General features: G+C 42.9%; 1 protein-coding gene across 5 annotated transcripts in view; it reads right to left on the bottom strand.

Annotated features, from left to right (window-relative positions):
• The window catches only part of TBXAS1 (thromboxane A synthase 1), a 190427-nt gene that overhangs the window by 106040 nt on the left and 58083 nt on the right, over positions 1–26304 (bottom strand). For 4 of the 5 annotated variants that reach the window (XM_055284233.2, XM_055284234.2, XM_055284232.2 and 1 more), the window contains exon 4: positions 2813–2909. In XM_055284233.2, the coding sequence (XP_055140208.1) occupies positions 2813–2909 (97 nt within the window). Of the gene's footprint in view, positions 1–105; positions 1077–2812; positions 2910–26304 lie in introns of those variants that run through there. The other variant, XM_055284236.1, reaches the window with a different exon arrangement.

Below are 26304 nucleotides of genomic sequence, written 5' to 3'. Positions count from 1 at the left end.
CCAGGAGTTTGAGGCTGCAGTGAGCTCTGATCACACCACTGAACTCCAGCCTGGGTGACAGAGCAAGACCCTGTGTCCAAAAAAAAAAAAAAAAAAAAAAAAAAAGAAATGTGCTCAAACTCACGTCATAATCAATATGAGCCCCACTGTTACACTGCCTTCAATTCTGGGGCAGTGTCAGCATGAGCAAGGCAGAGGTCAGGCCTCTCCAGAGCAGGTGAGGGTGAGCAGGGAGAGGCTGGAATGACGATTTGTAATGGGGAGCAGTGAGAGACAGGGTGGAGCTCACAGAGTGGATCTAAGTCGCAAGAGCCCTTAAATATTGTCTGGGGAACTTGAACTTAGTCCTGAAGGCTTAATCCTGCGCTGAGTGGAAGAGGAAGAAAATTGGAACTATACTCTGGAGTTTGGGGCGCTGGACCTAGTCTGGGTGGAGGGGTGGGTGAGGGGATGGTGAAAGAAATTAGGAACGGCAGACAAATGGCTTGGAGGAGAAATTGATCAAAGCTGAGGGCAATATTATTGGGTCCTCCCTGCTTGAACATGTGCATTGAGTATGTCTGCCCCTAGCAGGCCAAATCATTGACCTCTTCTAGGTCAGCTCTCAGGGTCACATGTCCTGGTGTCATGGGAGGAAATATGGAGACACCAGTTGGCAAGTGCCATCTCATGGCTTAGGGGCTCAGACAGTCTCAAGCGCTATGGCAGGCTCCTGGGAGTGCCTTTACTGCTTGCCAGGATGTGGCTTCGTGGTCCGTGCACTTTGACTTACTGGCTTCTCCAACTTCTTTAATCAGCACTCCTTGCTGAGGCTGATGGAGCAACAAGCTACAGCTACGGCTGCATTTAATCATCAGAATCAGTTTCTTGACAGATGGTTTCCAGGGGACTTTGAGCAAGGAGATAGCAATGCAATGTTTAGGAAAGAGAATCTAGAGGCAGCAGAGAAGCAGTTAAACTTCTGCAATTCCTTCGGCCATCCTGAAGGGATGGAGGTAGCAGGCCAGCCTCCTCCCTCCAGGCCACATCCCTCTAGAGGCCACGTGATGTCTGAAGGTGGGCATGATGCTCTGGGGCTGGAAGAAGATGAGCATATTTTGTGTGAGTGGCCAATTACTCCATTCAACCTTGACATCCAGAAATGTTACTGAGGCAGCTGTCACAGCTGTGGCAGTAAAAAGAGCTCTCGACTTAAGTTGAGAGATGGCACATGAATCCCTGCTCCTCCTCGTGTTAAGCCATGTTACCAGGGTTGATCATTTAGCCTCTCTGAACCTTAGTTTCTTTGTCTATAAAATAGAGATGATAACTGTACCCATCTCATAAGTTCTTGTTATGACAGGGACACACTCTGGATGGCTCACCTAGTTCAGAACACAGGGAAGGGGACTCTCCCTAATTTCTTTAAGACTCAGCCCCAAGTGCCTCACACCCAATAAACTTTCCTGTGTCCGCATCCTAGTGGCCTGGGCTCCCCACCTCAGGAGCACTCACCACACTGCATTGTGCTGGTCCCTTTCCTTGCCTGCCTCCCTCACTAAACCGAGAGTTCCTCGAGGGACACTGTCTCTTTACAGTCAGCACCTACACAGTGCCTGGCATATGGCAGGTATGAAAAAGTTTGCCAAATAATCAACAAAACAATGAATACCTACTTCCCTAAAAGAATGAAAAGTGAGGTCTAATTGGACCCCCCAAAAATGGTTGGCAAGGTGATTCTCTGAGTTCTCACAAACGTTTATTAATTCACTTTAGACTTTTTCCAAGAATCAACGTAAAGCTTACTGGTCTTCTCTGCTAGAATGCCTATCTCCCTATTTTTGGAAAATGGATAGCACTGATACCTGCCATTTTTTCATTCTTTATTTCTTTTATTTATTTATTTAATTTTTTTGAGACAGGGTCTCTGTTGCCCAGGCTGGAGTGCAGTGGCGCGATCTCAGCTCACTGCAGCCTCCCACTCCCAGCCTCCCAGATTCAAGCGTTCAAGCAATTCTCATGTCTCAGCCTCCCAAGTAGCTGGGGCTACAGATGTGTGCCACCACACCCAGCTAATTTTTGTAATTTTGTAGGGACAAAGTTTCGCCAAGTTGGCTAGGCTGGTCTCGAACTTCTGAACTCAAGCAATCCACCCTCCTCGGCCTCCCAAAGTGTGGGGACTACAGGTATGAGCCACTGTGCCTGGCCTGATCTCTGCCACTTTCTGTCACCTCTCCCATCCTTTGGGATTTCTCATCAAAGATAAATAGTAGGACATTTACTTTCCAAAAACAAAGGGATATGTACATGCATGTAGGCTGGAGACTTGAACTAATATAAAGGAGCCCTCTTAAAGGTTCCTTCTCTTACTAGGGGACAAATTTCTCTCCTAATTTTGCTTGACTTCCCTTTCCAGCCTTAATACTCTTATACTTTCTGGGAAAGATGCAAGTGGAAGAACCTCAAAATTTTGCTTTCCAACTGATATTTATTAGCCTAGCTCATTCTCCGTCAGTCACTTGGCCTGTGCCCTCTGGATTCCCCTGGCTTTGAACCCAGCTTTAGAAAACCCTCTTGGTTTTAGCATTTTTAATAGCCTCAGCTTCCCTTGAGCTTTAGCTTTCTTGAAGCATTTCTTAAATGTAAATGCTACTCTTTTGTACCAGTCCCATAGATCTCTTGAAAAACCGAGTTCACTGAGGAGCTTAGTTTTGAGTGGAAGTGACAGAAACCTGATCAGAGATCTGATTGCATCCCCATTGGATCTGACATGCAGTGTCTCCATCTGAGAACGATTCCCCATCCATCTATATGCAGAAAGAAAACTACTTACCATTCTGTTGGTAAAGTTACTGAAGTTCTCAACCAACACCTGCTTGATCATGTCTGGCTCAGAAATAACAATAAACATCCGACGACCGAGATAGTACCTGGGAGGAATAAAAAATGCGTTAAAATGTGTTGCATTACCCATTTCTCCTTTCCAAAAAAGAATTCACAGTGGCTTAGAATGAGGGATAAAAGATAACTAGGAAGTAAAGGTATGGAGACAATGAGGAAATGTATGTTCCAATCATAAGCAACCATATAGCTGTGATGATGTAACATCAAATTTCTTTCCATCAGCACTCATGGAATGCCACCTTGCACCGGTCCCTGGAGACTCTGGGTTGAATAAGATACACTCCCTGCCCAAGGAGCTTATTACAGCCTAATAGGAAAGACAGAGCTATACATGTAAATGCAATAATAAAGGGTTCATAAGATCCAGTAGTAAGACAAAGAAGGAAAATGGCAGAGGTCGGTGTTATCCATATTTCCCCAAAACGGAAAGATAGGAATTCTAGCAAGAGAAGACCAATAACCTTTATACCAATTCTCAGAAAAAGTCTAAAGTGAATTAATAAACAGATGCTTGTGAGGAAAGATTAAACCTGCTTGGGAAGAACTGAATATCTGGTTGCCACACCTATATATAAAGGAGCTCAACAGGTACTTTTTAAAATTTTATTTTTATTTTTGTGTTGGAGTCTTGCTCTTTTGTCCAGGCTGTACTGCAGTGGTGCTATCTCAGCTCATTGCAACCTCCCCCTCCCGGGTTCAAGTGATTCTCCTGCCTCAGCCTCCTGAGTAGCTGGGATTACAGGCGCCCATCACCATGCCCAGCTGTTTTGTATTTTTAGTAGAGACAGGGTTTCACCTTGTTGGCCGGGCTGGTCTTGAACTCCTGACCTCAAGTGATCCGCCCACCTCGGCCTCCCAAAGTGCTGGGATTACAGGCATGAACCTCCATGCCCAGCCCTCAACAGATACTTAATGACATTAATGAAAATATGGATGAAAGGCTCAGTCAGTCAGCTGGTGGCGTGAACTCTAACTGGAGATAGTGTGTAAACACATGTCATATTATACTTACAAAAGTACTGGGGGCACAAAAGCAAATCAAGACCCAGTCACAGTTTCCAAGGGTCTGACCATCTGACAGGAGAGACAATTAGGCAATTAACATACAGCGTGATGTTCTGGCAGGCATGAGTGACCCTGGAGGCACACCCAACTCAATGCTTGGAGAAAAGAGAGTGAAGACTTCCCAGAGGTGGTGCTTCCCAAGCTGAGTTCTGGAAGATGAGCAAGAGTTAGTCCAGGAAGAAGGGGTGACAAAGGAGGTGAGGGTGTGCTGGCTGGAGGAATCGGCTAGAGCAGTTGAACCAGGGACGAGCCTGCTTGGGGGAACCGTGAGTGCTGGACTACCAACTGTGCAAAGCAAGCCAAGGCGATGACAGGCGGCCCACTGTGTAATGACATGTTTTCAGTGTACGAAATTATACTTTCAGGGATGTAATTTGATTGCTGGTGTATCCAGCTCAGAGCAGTAAGGAACAGATTTTAAAGGGGAAAGTCACACTGAAAAGCAGCCAATTTTACTCTGGCACTTATTTACCAAGAACTTTTCATAAACCCAAATGACATTAATTGTTTTAAATTCTTCTCTTTCTCATTGACTATAGAAAACAATAAAAATATTTGTCTGGCACATATTAGGCACTTGGAAAACATTTACCTGAGTCATCATATTTTCCAAAATTGTCAGGAAAATCTTTGGGAAACAGGAATTCAACAGATGTGGTACAAAGAAAGAAAAGAATACTAACTACTTTTTGTGTTTGTTTGTTTGTTTGTTTTTACTGATTTTAACCAAGAAAACAAAAAACAACTCAATAAGGCCATAAACCAATGCTTTTATAAAATTTATGGTGAGGGTCGTGGAGTCTTTTGAGAATCTAATGAAAGCTATGGACACTTACAGCATTCTGCATACAATCTGAGAAGTCCTTGGATCTCTCAACACCCCTCCAGAGCAATGTTTCTCAAATATACAATGTGCTTAAAAGTCATCTTGGCCTGAAGAAACAACAGCTGAAAATTTCTGAATTTTGCAAAAGACATAAACCTACATATTCAAGAAGCTGAGTGAATCTCAACTCAGATGAACCCAAGGAAATCCATGCCAAGATACCTCATAGTTAAACTTCTGAAAACTAAAAAAGAAAGAAAAACATCTTGAAAACAGCCAGAGAGAAATAATGTATTATCTATAGGGAACACCAGTTCAAAGGACAGCAGGTTTTTTATCAGGAACCATGGAAGCCAGAAGGAAGTGGCACATTTTTCAAGTGCTGAAAGGAAATAACTGTCAATCACAAGTCATCTATTTGGTGAAAGTATCCTTCAGGAGAAAAGTGGAAATAATGGCATTCTCTGATGAAGGAAAACTAAGAGATTTTGTCACTCACATATTTACCCTTAAAGAATGGCTGAAGGATGTTCTCCAAACAGAAAGGAAAGGGAGATGATAACAGAAGAAAGTGTGGAACTTCGGAAAGGAAAGAAGGACAATGAAATGGATAAAAATAATAGAGTATCCTTCTCAGGAGTCTCTTAAATCATACTTGATGGTTGAAGCAAAAATTTCACCACCATATGATGTGGTACTCAATGTACTTAGAAGATATACTTAAGACAATTATATTTTAAAAGTAAGGAGGCTAAAAGGACCAAAATGGAAGTAAGATTTATACATATCACTCAAAATGGCAAGGCATTCATACTCATAGATTGTGATAAATTGTATATGCATATTTACACAAGAACTAAGAAAAACTATTTTAAAATTATAATAAGCCAAAATAGAATTTTGAAAAATGTTCAAGTTATCCACAAAAAGGTAAAAAAAATGAAACAAGGAGCAGAAGGAATAAGAGAACAAATACACTACTATAATGGTGAATATAATGTAATAACTAGATAACAATATATCAAAATGTATGGCTGCAGCTAAAGCAATGTGGAGAGAGAAATTGATAGCACTAAATGCTACTTCAGAAAAGAGGAAAGATCTTAAATGAATAATCTATGCTCCTATCTCAATAAACTAGAAAAAGAAGAACAAAGAATCTTATCAAGCACAGGAAAGGAAATAATAAAAAAAAAGTGCAGAACTCTATGAACCTGAAAACAAAAACCATAGAAAAATTAATGAACAAAAAACTGGTTCTTTGAAAAATATCAATAAAATGGATAAACCTCAAGCAAGACTAACAAAGATAAAAGAGAGAAGACACAAAACGCCAACATCAGGAATGAAATCACTACAAATAGTGCAGCTATTAAAAGGATAAGGGACTACTACAAACAACTTTAGACTAATATATTTAAAAACTAGAAAGAAATTGACAAACTGTAGAAATTACAAACTGCTAAAGCTCAACCAAGATGAAGTGGGCAATCTGAATAACCTTACAACCACAAAACAATTAATAATTTTAATTAAATTTCAAATTTTAATTATTCATATTTTTTATTTGAATGCATAATTTAAAATTTCCTGAAAAACACATCTCCAGGCCAGGGTATCTTGGAGTCTCTTAAATCATAATTGATGGTTGAAGCAAAAATTACACCACCATATGTTGTGGTACTCAATGCACTTAGTACAATTCTCTAATGTAGAATTCTCAGTGGAGAATTCTACCAAATACTAAAAGAAGAATTAACACTAATTTTACAATATCTTCCAGAAGATAAAAGAGGAGGGAACACTTCACAACTCAATTTATGAGGACAGGTTTACTCTGATACCAAAACCAGCCAAAGATAGTACAAGAAAAGTATAGACCAGTATCTCTCATGACCTTAAACACAAAAATCTTCAACAAATCAAATCTAGCACTATATAAAAAGACTTATATACCAAAACCAAGTGATATTGATTCTAGGTGTCCAAGGCTGATTCAATATTTTCAAAGCAATTAATATAATTCACCATATTAACTGCCTGAAAAATAAAAAATTATGTGATTATATCAGTTGACATGAGAAAGCATTTGACAAAATCCAGCACTCATTCACGATAAAAACTCTCAGGAATAGAGATGAGTTCCTCAGTTTGATAAAGGGCATCTACAAAAACCTTACAGCTAACGTCATACTTAATGTGAAAGACTGAACGCTTTTCCTTAAGATGGGGAACAAGGCAATGATGTCCTCTTTCACTACTCTTATTTGACATAGTATTGGAAGTTCTAACCAGTGCAATAAGGCAAGAAAAATAAATGAAAAGCACATAGACTGAAAAGGAATAAACAAAATTGTCCCTATTTTGAGATGACATGATATCTACAGAGAAAATACGAAAAAATTTAAAAACAATCTTAGAACTAGCAAGGTTGCAGGATTCCAGATCAACATACAAAAAAAAATCAATAGCATTTCTATATGCTAACAATGAACATGTGTGAACCAAATGAAAACACATTGCCATTTACAATGTTGATGAAAGAAATAAAAGAAGACTTAAGTAAGTGGAGAAACATATCATGTTCATGGATTGGAAGACTCCACAATGTAAAGATATCAATTCTCCCAAAACTGGTATATCGGTTTAATGCAATTCCAATCAAAGTCTCAGCAAGAATATTTGTAGGTGTAGACAAACTTATTCCAAAACTTATATAGAAAGGCAAAGAACTTAAAATAATTAAATCAATTTTGAAAAAAGAATAAAGTGGGAGGAATCGGTCTACTAGATCCCAAGACTTGGCTATGGTGGTCAAGACTGTGTGGTATTGGCAGAAAGACAAACACATAGATCAATGGGACAAAATAGAGAACCCAGAAGTAGACCCACATATATACGCTCAACTGATAATTTTGACAAAGATACAAAAGCAATTCAATGCAGGAAGGGTAGGTTTTTCAACAAAAGATGCTAGAGTAGGCCAGGCATAGTGGATCACGCCCCTAATTCCAGCACTTTGGGAGGCCGAGGAAGGTGGATAACTTGAGGTCAGGAGTTTGAGACCATCCTGGCCAACATGGTAAACCCTATCTCTACTAAAAATACAAATAACTATCCGGGCATGGTGGCACATGCCTGTAGTCCCAGCTACTCGGGAGGCTGAGGCAGGAGAATTGCTTGAACCTGGGAGGTGGAGGTTGCAGTGATCCAAGATCAAGCCACTGCACTACAGACTGGGAGACAGAGTGAGAAAAAAAAAAAGATGCTAGAGCAATTGACAACCATAGGCAAAATATAAACCTCATACCTTATGCAAAAAATGAACTCAAAATGGACTATGGAATTAAATGTAGAATGTGAAACTATAAAACTTCTAGAAAAGTAAAAAAAAAAATCTTTGAAATTTAGAGCTTGGCAAAAAGTTCTTAGACTTAACACTAAAACATAATCCATAAAGGACAAAAATCAAAAAGTTGAACTTGATCAAAATTAAAAATTTTTGCCCTTTCAAAGACACTGTTAAGAAGATGAAAAGACATGCTACAGGCTAGGAGACAATATTTGCAAACTACCTACCCGACAAAGGACTTGCATCTGGATTCATAGCAGAATTCTACCAGACATTCAAAGAAGAATTGGTACCAATACTTTTGACACTATTCCACAAGATAGAGAAAGAAGGAACCCTCCCTAACTCATTCTATGAAGCCAGCATCACCCTAAAACCAAAACCAGGAAAGGATGCAACCGAAAAAGAAAACTACAGACCGATATCCTTGATGAATATAGATGCTAAAATCCTTAACGAAATACTAGCTAACCAAATCCAACAACATATCAAAAAGATAATCCACGAACATCAAGTGGGTTTCATAACAGGGATGCAGGGATGGTTTAACATACACAAGTCAATAAGTGTGATACACCACATAAACAGAATTAAAAACAAAAATCATGTGATAATCTCAATAGATGCAGAAAAAGTATTCAACAAAATCCAGCATCCCCTTATGATTAAAACTCTCAGCAAAATTGGCATACAAGGTACATACCTTAATGTAATAAAGGCCATCTATAACAAATGCACAGCCAACATAATACTAAATGGGGAAAAGCTGAAAGCATTCCCTCTCCGAACTGGAGCAAGACAAGGATGCCCATTCTCATCACTCCTCTTCAACATAGTACTGGAAGTCCTAGCCAGAGCAATCAGACAAGAGAGAGAAAGAAAGAAAGAGAGAAAGAGAGAGAGAGAGAAAGAGACAGAAAGAAAGAAGGAAAGAAAGAAGGAAGGAAAGAAAGAAAAAGAAAGCAAGCATCCGTATCGCTCAAGAGGAAGTCAAACTGTCACTGCTGACAATACAGTCATTTACCTTGAAAACCCTAAGGACTCCTCCAGAAAGTTCCTGGAACTGATAAAAGAATTCAGCAAAGTTTCCACATACAAGATTAATGTACACCAATCAGTAGCTCTTCCATACATCAACAACGACCAAGCGGAGAATCAAATCAAGAACTCAACCCCTTTTACAATAGCTGCAAAAAAATAAAAATACTTAGGAATATACCTAACCAAGGAGTCGAAAGAACTCTACAAGGAAAACTACAAAACGCTGCTGAAAGAAATCATGGATGAAACAAACAAATGGAAACACATCTCATGCTCATGGATGGGTCAAATCAATATTGTGAAAATGATCATACTGCCAAAAGCAATCTACAAATTCAATGCAATTCCCATCAAAATACCACCATCATTCTTCACAGAATTAGAAAAAAGAATTCTAAAATTCATATGGAACCAAAAAAGAGCCTGCATAGCCAAAGCAAGACTAAGCAAAAAGAACAAAATCTGGAGGTATCTCACTACCTGATTTCAAACTGTACTATAAGGCCATAGTTATCAAAACAGCGTGATACTGGTATAAAAATAGGCATATAGACCAATGGAAGAGAATAGAGAACACAGAAATAAACTCAAATACTTACAACCAACTGATCTTCGACAAAGCAAACAAAAACGTGAAGTGGGGGAAGGACACCCTTTTCAATAAATGGTGCTGGGATAATTGGCTAGCCACATGTAAGAAAATGAAACTGGATCTTCATCTCTCATACACAAATTAACTCAAGATGGATTAAAGACTTAAACCTAAGACCTGAAACTATAAAAATTCTAGAAGATAATATTGGAAAAACCTTTCTAGACCTTGGCTTAGGCAAGGATTTCGTGACCAAGAACCCAAAAGCAAACGCAACAAAAACAAAGTTAAATAGCTGGGACCTAATTAAACTAAAGAGCTTTTGTACGGTAAAAGGAACAGTCAACAGAGTAAACAGACAACCCACAGAGTAGGAGAAAATCTTCACAATCTATATATCTGACAAAGGACTAATATCCAGAATCTACAATGAACTGAAACAAATCGTAAGAAAAAAACAAACAATCCCATCAAAAAGTGGGCTAAGGACCTGAATAGACAATTCTCAAAAGAAGATACACAAATGGCCAATAAACAAATGAAAAAATGCTCAACATCACTGATGATCAGGGAAATGCAAATCAAAACTGCAATGTGACACTACCTTACTCCTGCAAAAATGGCCATAATCAAAAAATAATAATAAAAATAAACAGTAGATGTTGGCGTGGATGTGCTGATCAGGGAGCACTTCTACCCTGCTGGTGAGAATGTAAACTAGTACAGCCAGTATGGAAAACAGTGTGGAGTTTCTTTAAAGAACTAAAAGTAGAACTGCCATTTGGTCCAGCAATCCCACTACTAGGTATCTACCCAGAGGAAAAGAAGTCATTATTCAAAAAAGATACTTGCATGGCATGTTCATAGCAGCACAACTCACAATTGCAAAATCAGGGAACCAACCCAAATGTCCGTCAATCAATGAGTGGATAAAGAAACTGTGGTATATATGTATGGTGGAATACTATGCATCCATAAAAAGGAATGACATAACAGCATTTGCAGTGACTTGGATGAGATTGGAGAGTATTATTCTGAGTGAAGCAACTCAGGAATGGGAAACCAAACATCGTCTGTTCTCACTGATATGTGGGAACTAAGCTATGAGGACACAAAGGCATAAGAATGATACAAGGGACTTTGGGGACTTGGGGGTGGGGAGAGTGGGAGGAGGGTGAGGGATAAAAGACACAAATATGGTGCAGTGTATACTGCTCAGGTGATGGGTGCACCAAAATCTCAGAAATCACCACTAAAGAACTTACTCATGTAACCAAATACCACCTGTACACCCAATAACTTATGGAAAAATAAAATAGAAAATGGGCAAAAGACATGAACAGACATTTCATTACAGAGGATATACAGATGCCAAGTAAACACATGAAAAGATGTTTAACATTATTAGCCATTGGTGAAGTTCAAATTAAAACCACAATGAGATATCATTTCACATCTATCAGAAAGGCTAAAATTTTAAAAGAATAGTGATAACATCAAAGGCTGGTGAACATGTGGAGAAAGTGGATCATTTATAAGTTGTTGATGTGAAGATAAAACCATAAAGCCACTTTGGCGATTTCTTACAAAACTAACCATGTACCTCTGATATGACCCAGCAATTGCACTATTGAACATCTGTCCCAGAGACATGAAAACTTACAATCACAGAAAACGTGTACATGAATGTTTACAGCAGCTTTGTTTGTAATAGGCAAAAACTGAAAACAATTCAAATGCTCTTCATTGGGTAGATGGGTAAACAAACTGTAGTACATCTATACAACGGAATACTATGCAGCAATTTAAAAAAGAACAAGCTATTGTGTTACATGCACAAATTTGGATGGATCTCAAGGGAATTTTGTGACTGAAAAAACAAATTTAGATTACATGCTGTATGATTCTGTTTACATAACATTCTTGAAATAAAATTATAGAGATGGAGAACACATTAGTGGTTGCCAGTGGTTAGGGATAGGGGTGGTGATGGGTGCGTGTGGCTATACAGGGGTAGCTCTAGAGAGCTTATGATCATAGGATAGTCTTTATCTTGGCTGTGGTGGGGGTTACCCAGATCTACACAGTGATAAAACTGCATAGAACTACACACACACACACACACACACACACACACACACACACGAGTGCATATAAATCTGGAAAAAATATGATAAGCACTGTGGGTTGTACCAGGGTCATTCTCCTGGTTTTCATAACGTGCTATAGTTACACAAGAGGTTACCATTGGGGGAAGCTGGGTAATGGGAGCATAGAACTTCCCCGTACATACTTTTTTCAACTTCCTGTCCATCTATAATTATTTCAAAATTAAAAATTTTTAAAAAGTCACTGGGGAGCTTAATAAACTCTAAATTCACAGCCAAGCTCCCCACCAAGACTAATCTAGCAGGCCTGGGTAGGGCCCAGGAATGTGCATTTTATCCAGCTCTCAGATTCTGATGCAAGAGGACTCTTTCCATACTCTGAGAAATGCTGTCCTAGGGCCATGGTTTCCAGCCTCGAGGGCTTGTCAAAACCAACTGCGGAGCATTCAGAAATAATAGTGCCTGGCCCTACCCAGACCTACCAGACCAGAGTCTCTGGGGTGGGACCCAGGCACCTCCTATTTTAACAAGCTCCCATTGGATCCTGATGTGATTGACTGTAACCAGATTGTGGACCCAATCTGATTGGGTAAAAACCTGCTCTATATTTAACCAAAGTTCACACCCATTCTCATTTCCCTAAATTCTTAGATCTAAAAGGAAAGCAATTACGCTGTAGGGCACACACATCTTTTGGTAATACATTTGTATTGATTTAGTTATTATCAAAATAATCTTACACATAATCTAGATTTTTTAAAGAAACAAAATAATACTTCTACTTTCAAAAGAAAGTTGTCCTTCCAAGTAGTCAGCTTGGGAGTCTTCCTACTTTTTTTTTTGTAATAATATTGTTAATGCTAAAAACAATTTTGCAACAATTCCTTTAGAATTGCTTCAGAGCTGGTTTATGAATCTCGTGAGAAAACTGGTCCCATTTCACATGTAAATTGTGTAATCTTGTGAATTTATATTTACAAGAATGCTCATCTGTAGTTTGAGGAGCTCCTGAAAAGACGTTTAATGGAGAAAAAATGTAAGGGAAATGTGTCTTAGGCACACATAGCTTTCGTTTTGGGTGCCTGGGATGGCTCCCCTGCTTTTGTCTGCCCACTACATCTTGCGGAACCACCCCCCGAATTCCATGCAGTTCTGAAGGAGCTCTCAGTGTTAGAACTCTGTCCCTCTGGTCATGGGGGTGGGCTCACCACCCAGGCATGGCCAATCCTAGTATCTCATCTCCTTGGCAACAGTGACTGGTCCAAGGGGTGGACACATGACCCACTCCAGGCCAGTATGGATCCTTCATTGGGATTTCTACATGGATGCTGGGGTGAAAAGCTCTGACTTTCTCCTGGAGCTGCTAAACTGAGAATATACTAATCTAGGGCTGATGGCAGCCATTTTCCTACCACATGGAGAGAGCCTGTCTGCAGAAGGAGCTAACAGAGACCAGCAGAGATTTCAGATAGACAGACTGCCTACGAAGCACAAGATAGAGTCCAAACTTCCCTCCTGCAGCTCTTCATTCCATCCTCCTAGCTTACATTAGTTAGTCTGTGCTAAAGTTAGTTTGTGTTGGGTTTCCTATAATTTGAAATCAGGAAGTCCTAGCTAGTATGGTGCCCCTTTTTCTTCTCAACCTTTGTGAATTCCCAGTGCCATTCTGCCTCTCAAAGCTTACTTCCCTAGAAGGGCCTGATCTTGGTATTGCAGAATGGTGTGAATGTGAGGCAGTGTCTTCCTGCTTCCTGTGATGGCATGGGTCCTGGAGATTAATATGCAACAGACCTTAGCAGGTGGGATCCAGGGTCGTCCAGCCATACCACTCACACAGAAATACGTTCCAGGCGCAAACTTCTGAAACTCTCTGGGCCATTGCTGAAATATGGGAGTGAAAACTAAGTTATCTCTGTAGTTTACTGGAACTGTAAATCCTATAATTCCTACAAATTTGAAAGGAAATTAAAGTGTTTGAATTTTAGGTCTACTTACTATAGGGTGCAAAGAAACTTCTCATACTAGTGAAATATTTGCAGAGGTTGTAGATTCTTCTCAAACCTTTGAGATTATCAACAACAATCGTTAGCATTTATTTTGAGTATTTACTATTGACCAGGCTTCATTCTAAGTGCATTGCATGTATTTCCTCATGTAATTCTCATAGAAAATGGATGAGGCCATTATTTTATCCACTTTTCAGAATAAGAAACTGAGACTTAGAGAGGCAAAGTCACTTGCCCAAGACAGGGACTTGACCCCAGCCCAGGTCCTTGGTGGTGAGCATGCTGTCATCTATTCCAGTGACTGCTCTTAGCTCGGGTGGCCTGTCTTTGAACCTGCTCCAGTGCTGGGTAGGTGTGCAAGGGAAAGCAGGCAGGCTCCCAGCTGTGCAGACTGTGGCTTTTAAAGGTGGAGATTTAGAGCATATTCTTGCTTAATGGACCAGAAAACCTCCAGCCCAATTAAGGAGGTAAGGCCTTGGTTCACTCCAATCCAAACTTACATATAGACTCCTTTCCGGGCAAGAAATTCTTAACCAGTTATTCATCTGTACTTAGCTATGCAATTAAGAATTCACTTATTCAACTCCAAAGCACCTGGTTGAAGAGAAAATGTAGGCAAATCAGTGAAGTATTGTGTAGACAAAAATAACCACTTGTTTGACTTGTTTAATTAGTGGTTTTCTCTCTTTTTTTAAACTGACCAGTCAGTTAAACCAAAATAGTTCACAGCCGCCTTCTGGGAACTTAAGTAGAATAGACTGTTGGGATTAGCCTGGGGGCTGCCTGGCCTCATTCCAGAAGGCCTGCCCCTGTTAGGGGTGACTGATCTATAGACTGTTCCTAGTGGTGGTGGGCAGGGGGTCACCTACAGGCATGGACATCAAAAAATGTCCAAATGACACAGCCGAATGGAAAAGCACATTGTAAAATAGTATGGGGAGCTCTGTTAATAAATAATTGTCAGTCTTTCTATTAACTAGTCCCTTCAGAAAGCATTTATGGAGCACATACTCTGTGTCAGACCCCCGGCTCATGGGGCATAGATCCTAAGCGGGAAATTATGGGGCACTGTCCTTTTCATCTCATCTATTTCTTGAATGTTCATTGTTTTATAATGAGTACATGTGACTTCTACAATGAAAAAAAGAGAAGAGGGAGAATTTGTCACTGGATCGGTCCCCCGAGACTGTCAGAGGCAGAGTGGCAGTTGGCAGTGCCACAGTTGCAGGTGTTAGAGAGTCTTAGGAACTTGGGCTCAAGGCTTTGTCCTGTAATTTAACAGCTGTATCACCTTGAGCAAATCAACCTTCTTGAGACTGTTTCTATGATTAAAGAGACTGTTATGAGGTCAGATGAGAATAGTTTGTCCAAACAATAAAGTTTAATGAAAATGCTGGTCATGGTCACCTTCCGGTGAGAGGTAGAGGGCCCCTGCAGGCCCCAGCAGGTGGGCCACACCCTGCTGCTGCCACTTTGTCAGGGACGAGGAAGCTGAGTGAGGAAGTGCCCCACGGGGGCATCAGGAGGCCCCTGACGGGAGCCCAACACCCCCCACATCAGCAGAAGGAACAGAAAGGCATGCACAGGCCGGGCGTGGTGGCTCATGCCTGTAATCCCAGCACTTTGAGAGGCCAAGGCCAGCGGATCACCTGAGGTCAGGATTTTGAGACCAGCCTGGCCAACATGGCAAAACCCCGTCTCTACTAAAAGTACAAAAATTGCGCCATTGCTTTCCAGCCTGGGTGACAAGAGCAAGACTCTGTCTCAAAAAAAAAAAAAAAAAAAAAGCCATGCACATTGGGAAACTTCTGATTTTCAGGATTTTCAGGTAGAACTGATGAGGGCTTTCAGTTCCTCTGACAACTGCTAAACGCCAAGCATCTGAGAACTTCTTGTCTCCGTGACAGTTTTATTTCCCAGCAGGCTGAGGATGCTAACAGGGTAGCTGCTGTCCTACCCTCAAGTCTGACCTTTGCCGTGGAATGTCCATGTGGAAGCGGCAGGAGGCTCAGTGAGGAAAGGGGTAGATGCTACTGCAGATCACAGTTGTGAGTGTCTGAGATGCTCAGCTTCCAGAGCTAAGGAGAAGTCCAGTGCTGGGAGTACCTGGGCATTTGACTCACGGGTGCTCCTCCGGGGCTGGACGGTCCACAGGGTGCCATGGAGAAAGCAGGGTCCCCAGAGTCCTGCGGCTCTGTCCCTGCTTGGCTCATGGGGTGTCTTTCCCTTTTGGGTCAGCTCTCCCATCTGCCATTAGAGCAAGAGGCTTGAGTCAGCTGAATGACAGAGCAGACTCAGCTACCAGGGAGCTTTTTCTTGAGGAGCCAGTGACACACTCATAGGCCATGGAGTCCGGCGTTGCTTTGCCAGGGCTCCTGTCTGTCACTCTGAGCAGGGTCAGGCATCATCTGCCCATGTTACCCTCAGAGTACTCATGCCTGGGGTCCACCCTAAATTCACAGAGCCCTGCAGAGATCAATGGGCTGAACCAGCCCTTTCTCAGCCCCTCCCCTTTCAGGGGTTTGTAGGGCCTGTTCAGCAACTTTCTTTTGCCCTTTTCAGGCTGGTACAATCCCTGGTCCCTTGCTTCCAGGCCAGACTTTGGACCTCCCACTCAGAGGTTTCTGTCTCCATCATTCTGGCCTGCTGCTTGTCCACATGTGGGCCCCAACTCCACTTATCCACCTAGGACTTCGTAAAGTGCAAATCTGAGTATGCTGCTTCTTTGCTGAAAACCCTTCAATGGTTTGCCAAGATCAAGTCCTTGGGGAGTCTTTAGCATGTAGCACATGGCGTCCTTCACACCCTGCTCCCTGCCTTGTTCTTTGGCCTTGTGCCTCCCTATTCCCCCTGCCTGCCCACCCCCGGGCCCCCTCCCCGCCCCACCGCCAAGAGCCAATCCTGATCATACCGAGTGAAACCCTCCATGACCTCTCACTCCCGTGCCTTTGCACATGCTGGTCCCCCTGCCTTGCCTGGAGCAGCTTCCCTTTTCTTGCCTGGTTGACTGCTAGTGGTTCTCTAGTAATTGTAAGTTTTTTCCTGACTGTCTTTCTGCTTGTTTGTAAGTGGTGGAAACACATCTTGTCTTCTTATGTTTGATACCTAGTGTTCATTATGGTGCTAAGCATGCAGTGGGAATTCCATGATGTCAACGCAGTGTGCCGTATTCCAGCTCCAACTTCTAACGCCAGCTGGCTTCAGGCCCTGTCTCTCTCGCCTGGACCACTGAGGAGCTCCCAGTGAAGCTCTCTGTATCCAAACCAATCCTCCTGCCAAGGCCAATCATCTTTGTAAAACAGAAGCTGACTGTGTCGTTCTATTCCCTATAAATCTCTAGTGGTTCTCCATCATTTGAAGCAAGTTTAAGCTTCTTCACTTGTAACCAACCAGGGGCCCTTCAGGAGCTCCTGACTTCTCTCCTCACCCCATTCCTCTTATACCTGTGTTTCCAAATGTTCTCAGTTCACGGTGCCCTTAGTGACTCAGTAATTTCTTCATAGCGCTCCCCAGGCCAAAAGAAGAACCCCACAGTCTCATTTCTAAGTAGATAAGTTCAAACAACTTTATAAGTATACATGTTCTAGCAAGTTAGTGGACATTTGAAGAAATAATACATGTAAACTGAAAGCAGTTCCTACAGTGCCTGACAGATGTTGCTGTATTTGTCACGAATATTCAAAATGCCATAGCCCAGGAAGCCCCTGTGAGTTCACTGTGGCACCCTGGGGTGTCTCAGCACACAGTTTGGGAACCACAGCCTTTCACTCTTGCTGTGAAAAAGTTATTTATGGTTCCCCACATGTGCAGTATTCCCCTGCTCTGCCTCTTTGCACGTATTTACCCTCTAAAGTGCCGGCTGCCCTCTTGTTAGTTTGGAAAACTTCAGTCGGGTCACCTGTCCCCTCTTTGTGGAGGCTTCATGGACCCTTCGCTCCTTGCAGTTTCTGTGGCACCTGGTCCTTTCCTCTACTGACCAGCGTCATCCTCTGTTTATTGATAAGCTCCTGATCGTTCTGCAAGTTCTCTCAAGACAAAGCCCATCTTATCTGTCTGTGCATCCCCAAGAAGCTAGCAGAGCGCCTCACTCTTAAGAGCAAATGGAAGGATGGTTTTAAGCTGCCTTTCCAGGACTGGGAAATCATTTTATCCTCTTGGCTTCCCTATTACTCCTCCTGGCAGAAGGAGGTTTCAACTCTGAGGCCAGACTTGAAACCTCAGAATCCTTTTTTCCCTTTATCCACATTTATCCTGCTTCCAAAATTCACCCAGCCCCTGGTCATTTTCTAAAACTTGGGGCCTGCTTATTTCACTCCTACCACCCTGGAGAGGTGCCCCCTGCAGAGGTGCCCTGTTGGCTCCGTCAGCCATGGGCCTGCCTTTGTGGCTGGCCCCAGCCAGTCTCAGGTCTAGTGGGGCAAAGAGTCCTCTGTGGGGAAGCTGAGCATACAGAACCCTCAGATCACCTCCCACTTCAACCTGGTGATTCTGCCAAAAACTTCATTTGAACTAGAGTTCCCATGATGTGATGACATCAAGACATGTCGTCCAGATCCCCCTTCTGGGAAGGACTTGCTGTCAAGAAGCCAAGACTGTGGTCAGCAGAGAGCCTCCAGCTGTTAGCTCCTTCAGGGCTGGCCTCAGCTGCTGAGATCCATGTCACTGGGGTCGCCCCCTTCCTGATAAAGCCCACATCCAGTGGCCAGGCTGAGTAGAAACACAGAGAGTTGGCTTTTTGTCCTACTGGGGGATGACTGACAGCTTTCTCCTCCTTCCCTTCACTGATCCCTAGTAAACATCTTGCCCCTCAAAACCCACCTCTAGAAACGGACCTGCAAGACATGGCTTTAAGCAGCTTACAGGCCATTAGCAAGGGTAACAGAAGGATAACAAACATGTCTTCAGCCCGGCAACGAAGGCTTTCCAGTGTGTGATGATGACCGGCCAATCCATCCGTGTCCCCCTCTCCAGCCGCAACTTCCATTCCCCTAACCATTCCCACCTCAAGGGCTTTTCTCTGACTGTTTTTACTGAGTGGAACATTCTTTCCCCTCACCTCCCCCTTATTCATTCTTCAAGACCTACTTCCTCCTAGAAGCCTTCTCTGCCTTCCCTGGTCCATGATTCTACCCAGAATCCTGTTTCCTGTTCTTTCTGGGTTTCCTGTTCTTCTGGGTTTCTTTCTGGGTGTCCTGTCCTTCTCTTGCAGAAGTCGGCCGCTTTACTACCTGGCATTCTTGAGCAACTTGGCCCACGTCTGGGTTTTTCTCCTAAATTAGATGTCAGCTTTCTTTGAGAAAAGAGACATGAATGATACATTTTCTGGAGGGGATGGGTAGTCTCTCCCACTGCCATGAGCTGCATGCTATACACGTAGCAAAGACTGAAATATCTGTTGAGTGGACAAGATCTGGAGCAGGGCCAGCAGTGAGCACTTCAAGAGATGGGGAAACCGTCCTCTCTGTGCCATTGGAAGACATGGACATAGACCCCAAAGAGTGTGGGAAAGGTCAAAAGGAAGAAGGGGGACACGCCTCCCTGAAAGAACGGAGAACTGATGGTAGAAAGAGCATTGCATTTCGAGTTACAGCATGGTGAATTTGGGCCAATCCCTTGAATACCTGGGTCACTGTCTCTATACCCGCTAGATTTCCCAAGTATCGGGGAAAAAAATGCAGGTCTCACGTCCCTTCTTTAGGGATCTTCATGCCTACTGCTGGGAATATGCTTGGTTGGTCCCTGGGTTGGTTTCTAAGTGGTGAGAGCAGGGGGTTAATGAGGTCTCTGGTCACACGAGCCAGCCTGAGGGAGGGCAGAGAACCAGCTCCACCAGGAGAGTCCACAAGCAGGAAGAGACCCCACTGTGATTCTCCATGCCCTGCCCTTCTCCCACACCATCTTCTGCACACTTTCCTAACCACCCCAACCCAGCCACACCCATGCAAAACATGCAAAATGCTTGCTTTGCAAAGGACTGGGTCTGCAGCAATGGTGTGGTGTGTGGATGGTGGCATGGCAGTCCCAGGAGGCCTCCTGATGCTAAGGAAAGCCCCCAGGCTTGGCAGCCTGGAGAGGCAGGGTCAAGCCGTGCTCTGCTTCTCAAGAATGGTGCTGGGGCAGCTATTCTCCAACCTTTCTGGAAGCAGGCAGGAAGATAGCCTCTGCCCTGGCCCTCAGCTTCTTCGTCTATAAGATAAAGTGGTCCTTCTCATCCTGGTGAGTTATGACTCTGTCAAGCTACAACAAAGCTTTCTCCAAAACAGAGCTATGGCTAAAGGAGAGAATTGAGCAGCAAGGGGGAAAAATATCTGAAAGAAACCTATAATGATAAACCTCCCTACTCTATTGAATATACCCGCCCATCTAATTTATTCAGTTAATAAAACTTATTCCCCAGAGGTGGACAGGCAGAGGTAAGCTACAAACCAATCTGCCCATGTGAGCATAGGTATATATGTATATCTCATAACAATAAAAAAAAGCGTAATTAAGAGATGTATTGAAGTGTGCAGAAATCCTGAAGGACACTGAAGATTACAATTCAAGTTACTGTCCTTGGTGCAAATGTAATTCAATGGGGAACAGATAAATAAAAATAAAGAAAAAACAAATTCAGAACAGATGTTAGGCGAGCAATTTTTTTCACAGTAAGAATCATAAACATGAAGAATAGCCTATAAGGCAAAGTTGTTGATGCAAACAGCATCAAGCTACTAAATAAATAGTTCGATGGCCCTGCAGGGACAAAGGAACATTAAAATAGTCATTTGGCTGTCCCTGAATATTTTTTGCCCACACGTTATGCCCAGGCATGTATATTCGGGGGCACTGAAGGGAGCTGTGTGTGTGTCTATTCCATAGAATATGTGCAGGGCGTATATTTGTGAGAGTACATGGCAAAATCACCTCTCCCCAAATGATGTGTGGGCTTACAGCAGGAATACAGGGGCTGGGAAAAAGCTAACGTCACCCTTGAAAAGACAATGAGGCCAGGGGAGGAACCCCAGTGCCATGGGAAGAATGTGCTGTCCAGGGCTAGGTATAAAAATCCCAGATATGCAACTCTGAAAAAAGGGAAAATTTAATGGCAAAAGAATTTCAGACACAGTGGGAGAGAAATCAGAGGCAGGGAAAAAACAATAAAACACTGATAATAATACTTTAGAGATGGAGGGAAGCTTCGAGATGATCATTCTAGTCCAACCCCTCATTTCATAGCAAGGAAAATGAGGCCCAAAGAGGGGAGAGGATTGGATGATGTGTGCTGTCTCCCCTTACCCAGGTGGAGGATTCCCTGGAGACATGAGGGTGAGAGGACCCACGTGCAGGACTCAAGAAGCTCACCCCGAGCTGGCGAGGTATGGGGCTCCTGAATTCGGCAGACTCCCCAAGATGCAGGCTGGCTACAAGAACACCAAGGAGCAGTGGAATCCCAGTTGGAATCCCTGATACTTGGACGGTCTGCCCTGGGAGAGCTCTGAGAGCTCCTTTGAGTCTCATGTCAGACCTGTGAGATAGGTAGGTGCTCAAGTTTTGTTGTTGTTGTTGTTGTTTTGTTTTGTTTGTTTTTGAGAGAGTCTCACTCTGTGGCTCAGGCTAGAGTGCAGTGGCATGATCACCACTCACTGCAACCTCCACCTCCCAGGTTCAAGCACTTCTGCCTCAGCCTCCTGAGTCACTGGGATTACAGGTGCGTGCCACCACACCCGGCTAATTTTTGTATTTTTTAGTGGAGACGGAGTTTCGCCATGTTGGTCAGGCTGGTCTCGAACTCCCGACCTCATGATCCACCCGCCTTGGCCTCCCAAAGTGCTGGGATTACAGCGGTGAGCCACTAAGCCTGGCCTCAAGTATTTTTTAAAGGGAAGACAATGGTAAATGACTCATTCATTCTAGTCCCATCAGTAGGGATAGCTGAGCTAAGACCAGAACCCAGATCTGGCTCCTAATCCAGTGCTCTTTCTGGTACGGCCAGCTGACCCTAAGAATGAGGTTATGGGAGGTATCAGCTCTTCGGGAGTAGAATATAAGGCAGTAGCCCAATAAGAATCCAATTAATGACTTGGGTGAGCGGAGCCCAGCTAGTGTATCAGGAGAACATGTCCCTTATCTTCTCTTTTATCTTTTGGATCCCAAGGTGGCCTTACACAGTGTAATTCAATTTTGTACTTTGATGGGCTAACTACTGAATTGATAGAGCATAAAAGCCACTGATGGGGAAAGAGTATAAACTCCCCTTATCCAACCCTCTATTTTAATATGAGACTCTCCCCCTAATTCCTTTTATTTTTCTCCAATAAAATAATACCATTACCAAAATTAGCCAAATAACAAGACCTTCCTGTCTGAAGTTTCCTTGGAGACAAATCTGACATGAAAGACATGTACTTAGAGATGATTCTTCTGTTCACGCAACAGATATTTACTGAGCATCTATTATGTGTCAGGCACCATTCTAGGCACTGGGAATAGCAGCACAAACAAGAGAGCAAGTCCCTATCCTCATGGAGTTTGCATTCTACCAGGAAAGTCGGTCAATCAACAAATAATTATGTTACATATTGTCAGGGCAAACGTCCTAAGGCAGGACTGTTTGGAATGTTGAAGAAATAGCAAGAAGAGGCAGTGGAATGGAAAGAGCTTTGGATTAATAAAAAGAACCTGTGCAACCCTGCTCACACCTCTTACTAGCCACATGCCCTTTTCATTCTAGTCACTCATGTTTCTGTATGATTGAGGATAATGCAATTAGCCTGGCCAAACTCTCAGGGATGTTATTGGGATGGCCATGGGAGATACTATATTTGGAGGGACATGATCCACACTGAGTGCTGGAAAACACTTTCAGATTATTAGCAATTAATATGTAAGTGGCCTTAGGGAACAAATATATATATATAATATATATATTATATATATATATATACAGTACAATCATAGGGCAAGATGGATAGCCCATAGAGTTCTCCCACAGGTCCGTAAATGCCCCATAAAAGGATGCCCACTGCAGGGATGCTTGCTGAGGGCCACTGGGTATCTCCTCCTGGGACAGTGGACAGGTGAAGTAGGTACAGGCATCCGTGGAGTGTCAGGCAGCCATGAGAAGCAGCAGACTCAATGGGAACTCTGTGCTGGACCTTGAAAGCACAGTGCTAAATGAAAAAGCCAAGGAATAGAATGAGATCTATGGCAGCACTATTGGCATAAGCTAAAGATAATACCCACAAAATGATAATGCACAATTTGCAAGAACATGTGAAAAAAAAAACACATTAAACACAATTGGAATGGTTGACTATTGGGGATGGGAAGGGGAATGAGAGAACATTAAGGATAAAAGGAAATAAATAAACAAGCAACACGGGCAGCAGTGCATTCCCAGCCTCTCCATAGCACTGCAGGATAAAAACATCCCCCAAAACATCAACTCAAAATGGAGGTAATTAGTAATTACTGGTTGTAATGTTGATAATTCACAATGGTGAAGTAAACTACTTCTATTAATGGTTGTCTTTTATGGGGAATTCTTTAGGAGTAAAATGCTCGTATTTATTAGACCAGTGTTTTCTCTCAAAGCCTGTTCTCCATATCCTAGTCCCAAGAGATACTCTGGGGGGAAAAATGTTCTGTGGTCAAATAAACACTGCATCCTAAATTTCTCACTTGGAGATTGTCGAAGGACATTGCTGCATGAAAGGTTTGGAGTCATTCCACACTGAAGAGACCTGTGTTCCTTTTGCTATTCCCCATGTAACAATTATTACTGTCAGTGGAAACGATGGTCTCAAGGACACACTGTGGGAAACACCCCATTCGATCGTTGGAGGATGCAAGGTAGTCCAGATTCCAGGCCTACCCTAGAGCTCCCATTTCCTCTCTCCTTCCTAACGCAGCTTCCTGATCCTCTGAGTGCTTCATTCCTAAGTCACCTTGGACCCAGTGTCTCCTTAGCAGCTCTGCCATGGTCTGAGAGTTTGTATCCATCCCCCCGACAAATTCATATGTTGAAATCTTAAACCCCCAGATGACAGTATTAGAAGGTGGGGTCTTTGGGGGGCAAATGGGTCATGGGGTCAGAGCCCTCTTGAATAGGATTAGTGCTCTTATAAAGGAGGCCCTAGGGAGCTCTTTCACCTCTTCCACCATGGGAGGGTGCAGTGAGAAGGCGCCATCTATGAACCAGAAAGTAAGCCCTCACCAGAAAATGAATCTGTCAGTTCCTTGATCTTGGACTTCCCAGTCCCCATGACTATGAGAAATAAATTTCTGTTATTCATAAGCCACCCAGTCTATGGCACTTTGTTATGATAGCTTGAACCCATGAGGACAAGGACAAGCTCCAATAGATTAAGAAAAAGATAAAACTATCTTTGTCTTTGCCCTGTTCAACCTCTTAATTATGGTGGAATCACCATTTTGTCTCCAGGATTTGAAGTCAGCATCAGTGATTAATGTTGACTCATCTTTTATTCGTTACAATCAATGACTTGCTGCATTTTTTCTACAGGACATTTTCTTTTCTTTTTTTTTTTTTCTTTTTTTAGACAAGATTACAGTGACATGATCTCAGCTCACTGCAGCCTCTGCCTCCCCAGCTCGAGTGATCCTCCTATCTCAGCCTCAAAAGTACCTGGGATGACAGGCACACACGCCACCACACCCAGCTAATTTTTGTATGCTTTGTAGAGATGTGGTTTCACTATATTGCCCAGGCTGTCTCAAACTCCTGGGCTCAAGCAATCTTCCCACCTTGGCCTCCCAATGTGCTAGAATTACAGGCATGAGTCACCACACCCGGCCGCTAGAGGACATTTTCTCTATAAAATTCTCCTTCTTTTCCTTCCATTTCTGATAATCTAAATCACTCTTATCTCTCTCACCTGTGCTATTAGAATGCTTTTTGCTAGGTTTTTTTTTTTTTTTTTTTTTTTTTTTTTGAGACGGAGTCTCGCTCTTTCACCCAGGCTGGAGTGCAGTGTCGCTATCTCGGCTTGCTGCAAGCTCCGCCTCCCGGGTTCACGCCATTCTCCTGCCTCAGCCTCCCAAGTAGCTAGGACTACAGGCACCCTCCACTGCACCTGGCTAATTTTTTGTATTTTCAGTAGAGACGGTGTTTCACTGTGTTAGCCAGGATGGTCTCGATCTCCTGACCTCGTGATCCCCCCGCCTCGGCCTCCCAAAGTTCTGGGATTACAGGTGTGAGCCACTGCACTCAGCCTAGTTTTTTTTTTTTTTTTAATCAATTCCATCCTCCCGCTGCATCCCTTCTCCACTCTATACCTGCACAACTTTCTTCAAATAACCCACCTCCTTTGCACCAGTCCTGAGGTCTATCTCATCTGCCACTGCCAAGGTTGTCCTCTCTACTTGTGCCCCAAACACTACATTTTCCTAGCACACATTTGGCCTCTACTCTTCTTCTTTCTGTCTCAGCCAAAACCTCTGAACTTTCTCCCATGCATGTGTGCCTGGATATACTCTTCTCCACAGGCCACCTGCCATCTCTCCTTTTTTGGATAGGTATAGTGTGAGCTAACATTTCCCAATGAACACACACTCAGTGCAGAGACTGTGGGGTACAAGAGGGGAATTCAATATGTCATGAACAGTCATGAAGCAGGAATGTATGTCCTGTGATATAATGGAAAGACTGTGGGAAAAAAACCCAGAGGAAAAAAATTGAGAAGCCACCAATTGCAAGAGCAGGATTTTGACAAATTACTCAAGGTAGGAAGCCCAGAGATCGAAGGGTCAGTTCCAGGAAGAGAAGAAACAGTGTAGACCCAGGGAACAAGGAAGCAGAAGTCAGTAAGAGTTTCAGACACAGAAGACAAAATTTATGTGAGACACAAAGGCCACAGTGAGCTGGTGGGAAAGAGGAAACTTGGAGGGGGCTGAAGGCAGAACTGAAAGGCAGACACATAAATTGTAAAGGGTTTGGCAGCGAGGAGTGAGATAAGAGGAGAAGGAGCTCCGGGTGGGGACTACTGGGAATTTATTAAAGCAAACTGAATTTATCGTGCAGTGCAAGCATTTGTTGATAATGGGGCTGGTTTGGTTAAAAATGCGCTCACTGGCCTAGCCAAAAGGAAGTTACAGGTAAAGTCACTGAGGTCATACATTCCAATTAGAAATGTGTGGTTCACCTTGACCAGTTGGGATCCAGGGCACAAGGGGAAGTGTAAATTTAACCTGAGTTCACTCTCAAGGTTTGAAAACAAGAAGTAATGGCCACATAATCTTGGTGAAAAGGGGACAACAAAGCTTTGCTATAAAATGTCCTCCAAAGGTGAAATTATACGGTCACTATGGAAAACAGTATGATGGTCTTCAAAAAGCTAAAAATAGATTTACTCTGTGATCTGGCAATTCCACCTCTGTATATATACCCAAAAGAACTAAAAGCAGGGTCTCAAAGAGGTATTTGCACA

This window comes from Symphalangus syndactylus, chromosome 6, assembly GCF_028878055.3.
Source record: "Symphalangus syndactylus isolate Jambi chromosome 6, NHGRI_mSymSyn1-v2.1_pri, whole genome shotgun sequence".
NCBI classification, from domain to species: domain Eukaryota; kingdom Metazoa; phylum Chordata; class Mammalia; order Primates; family Hylobatidae; genus Symphalangus; species Symphalangus syndactylus.
This window is presented reverse-complemented; position numbering and strand designations above follow the sequence as displayed.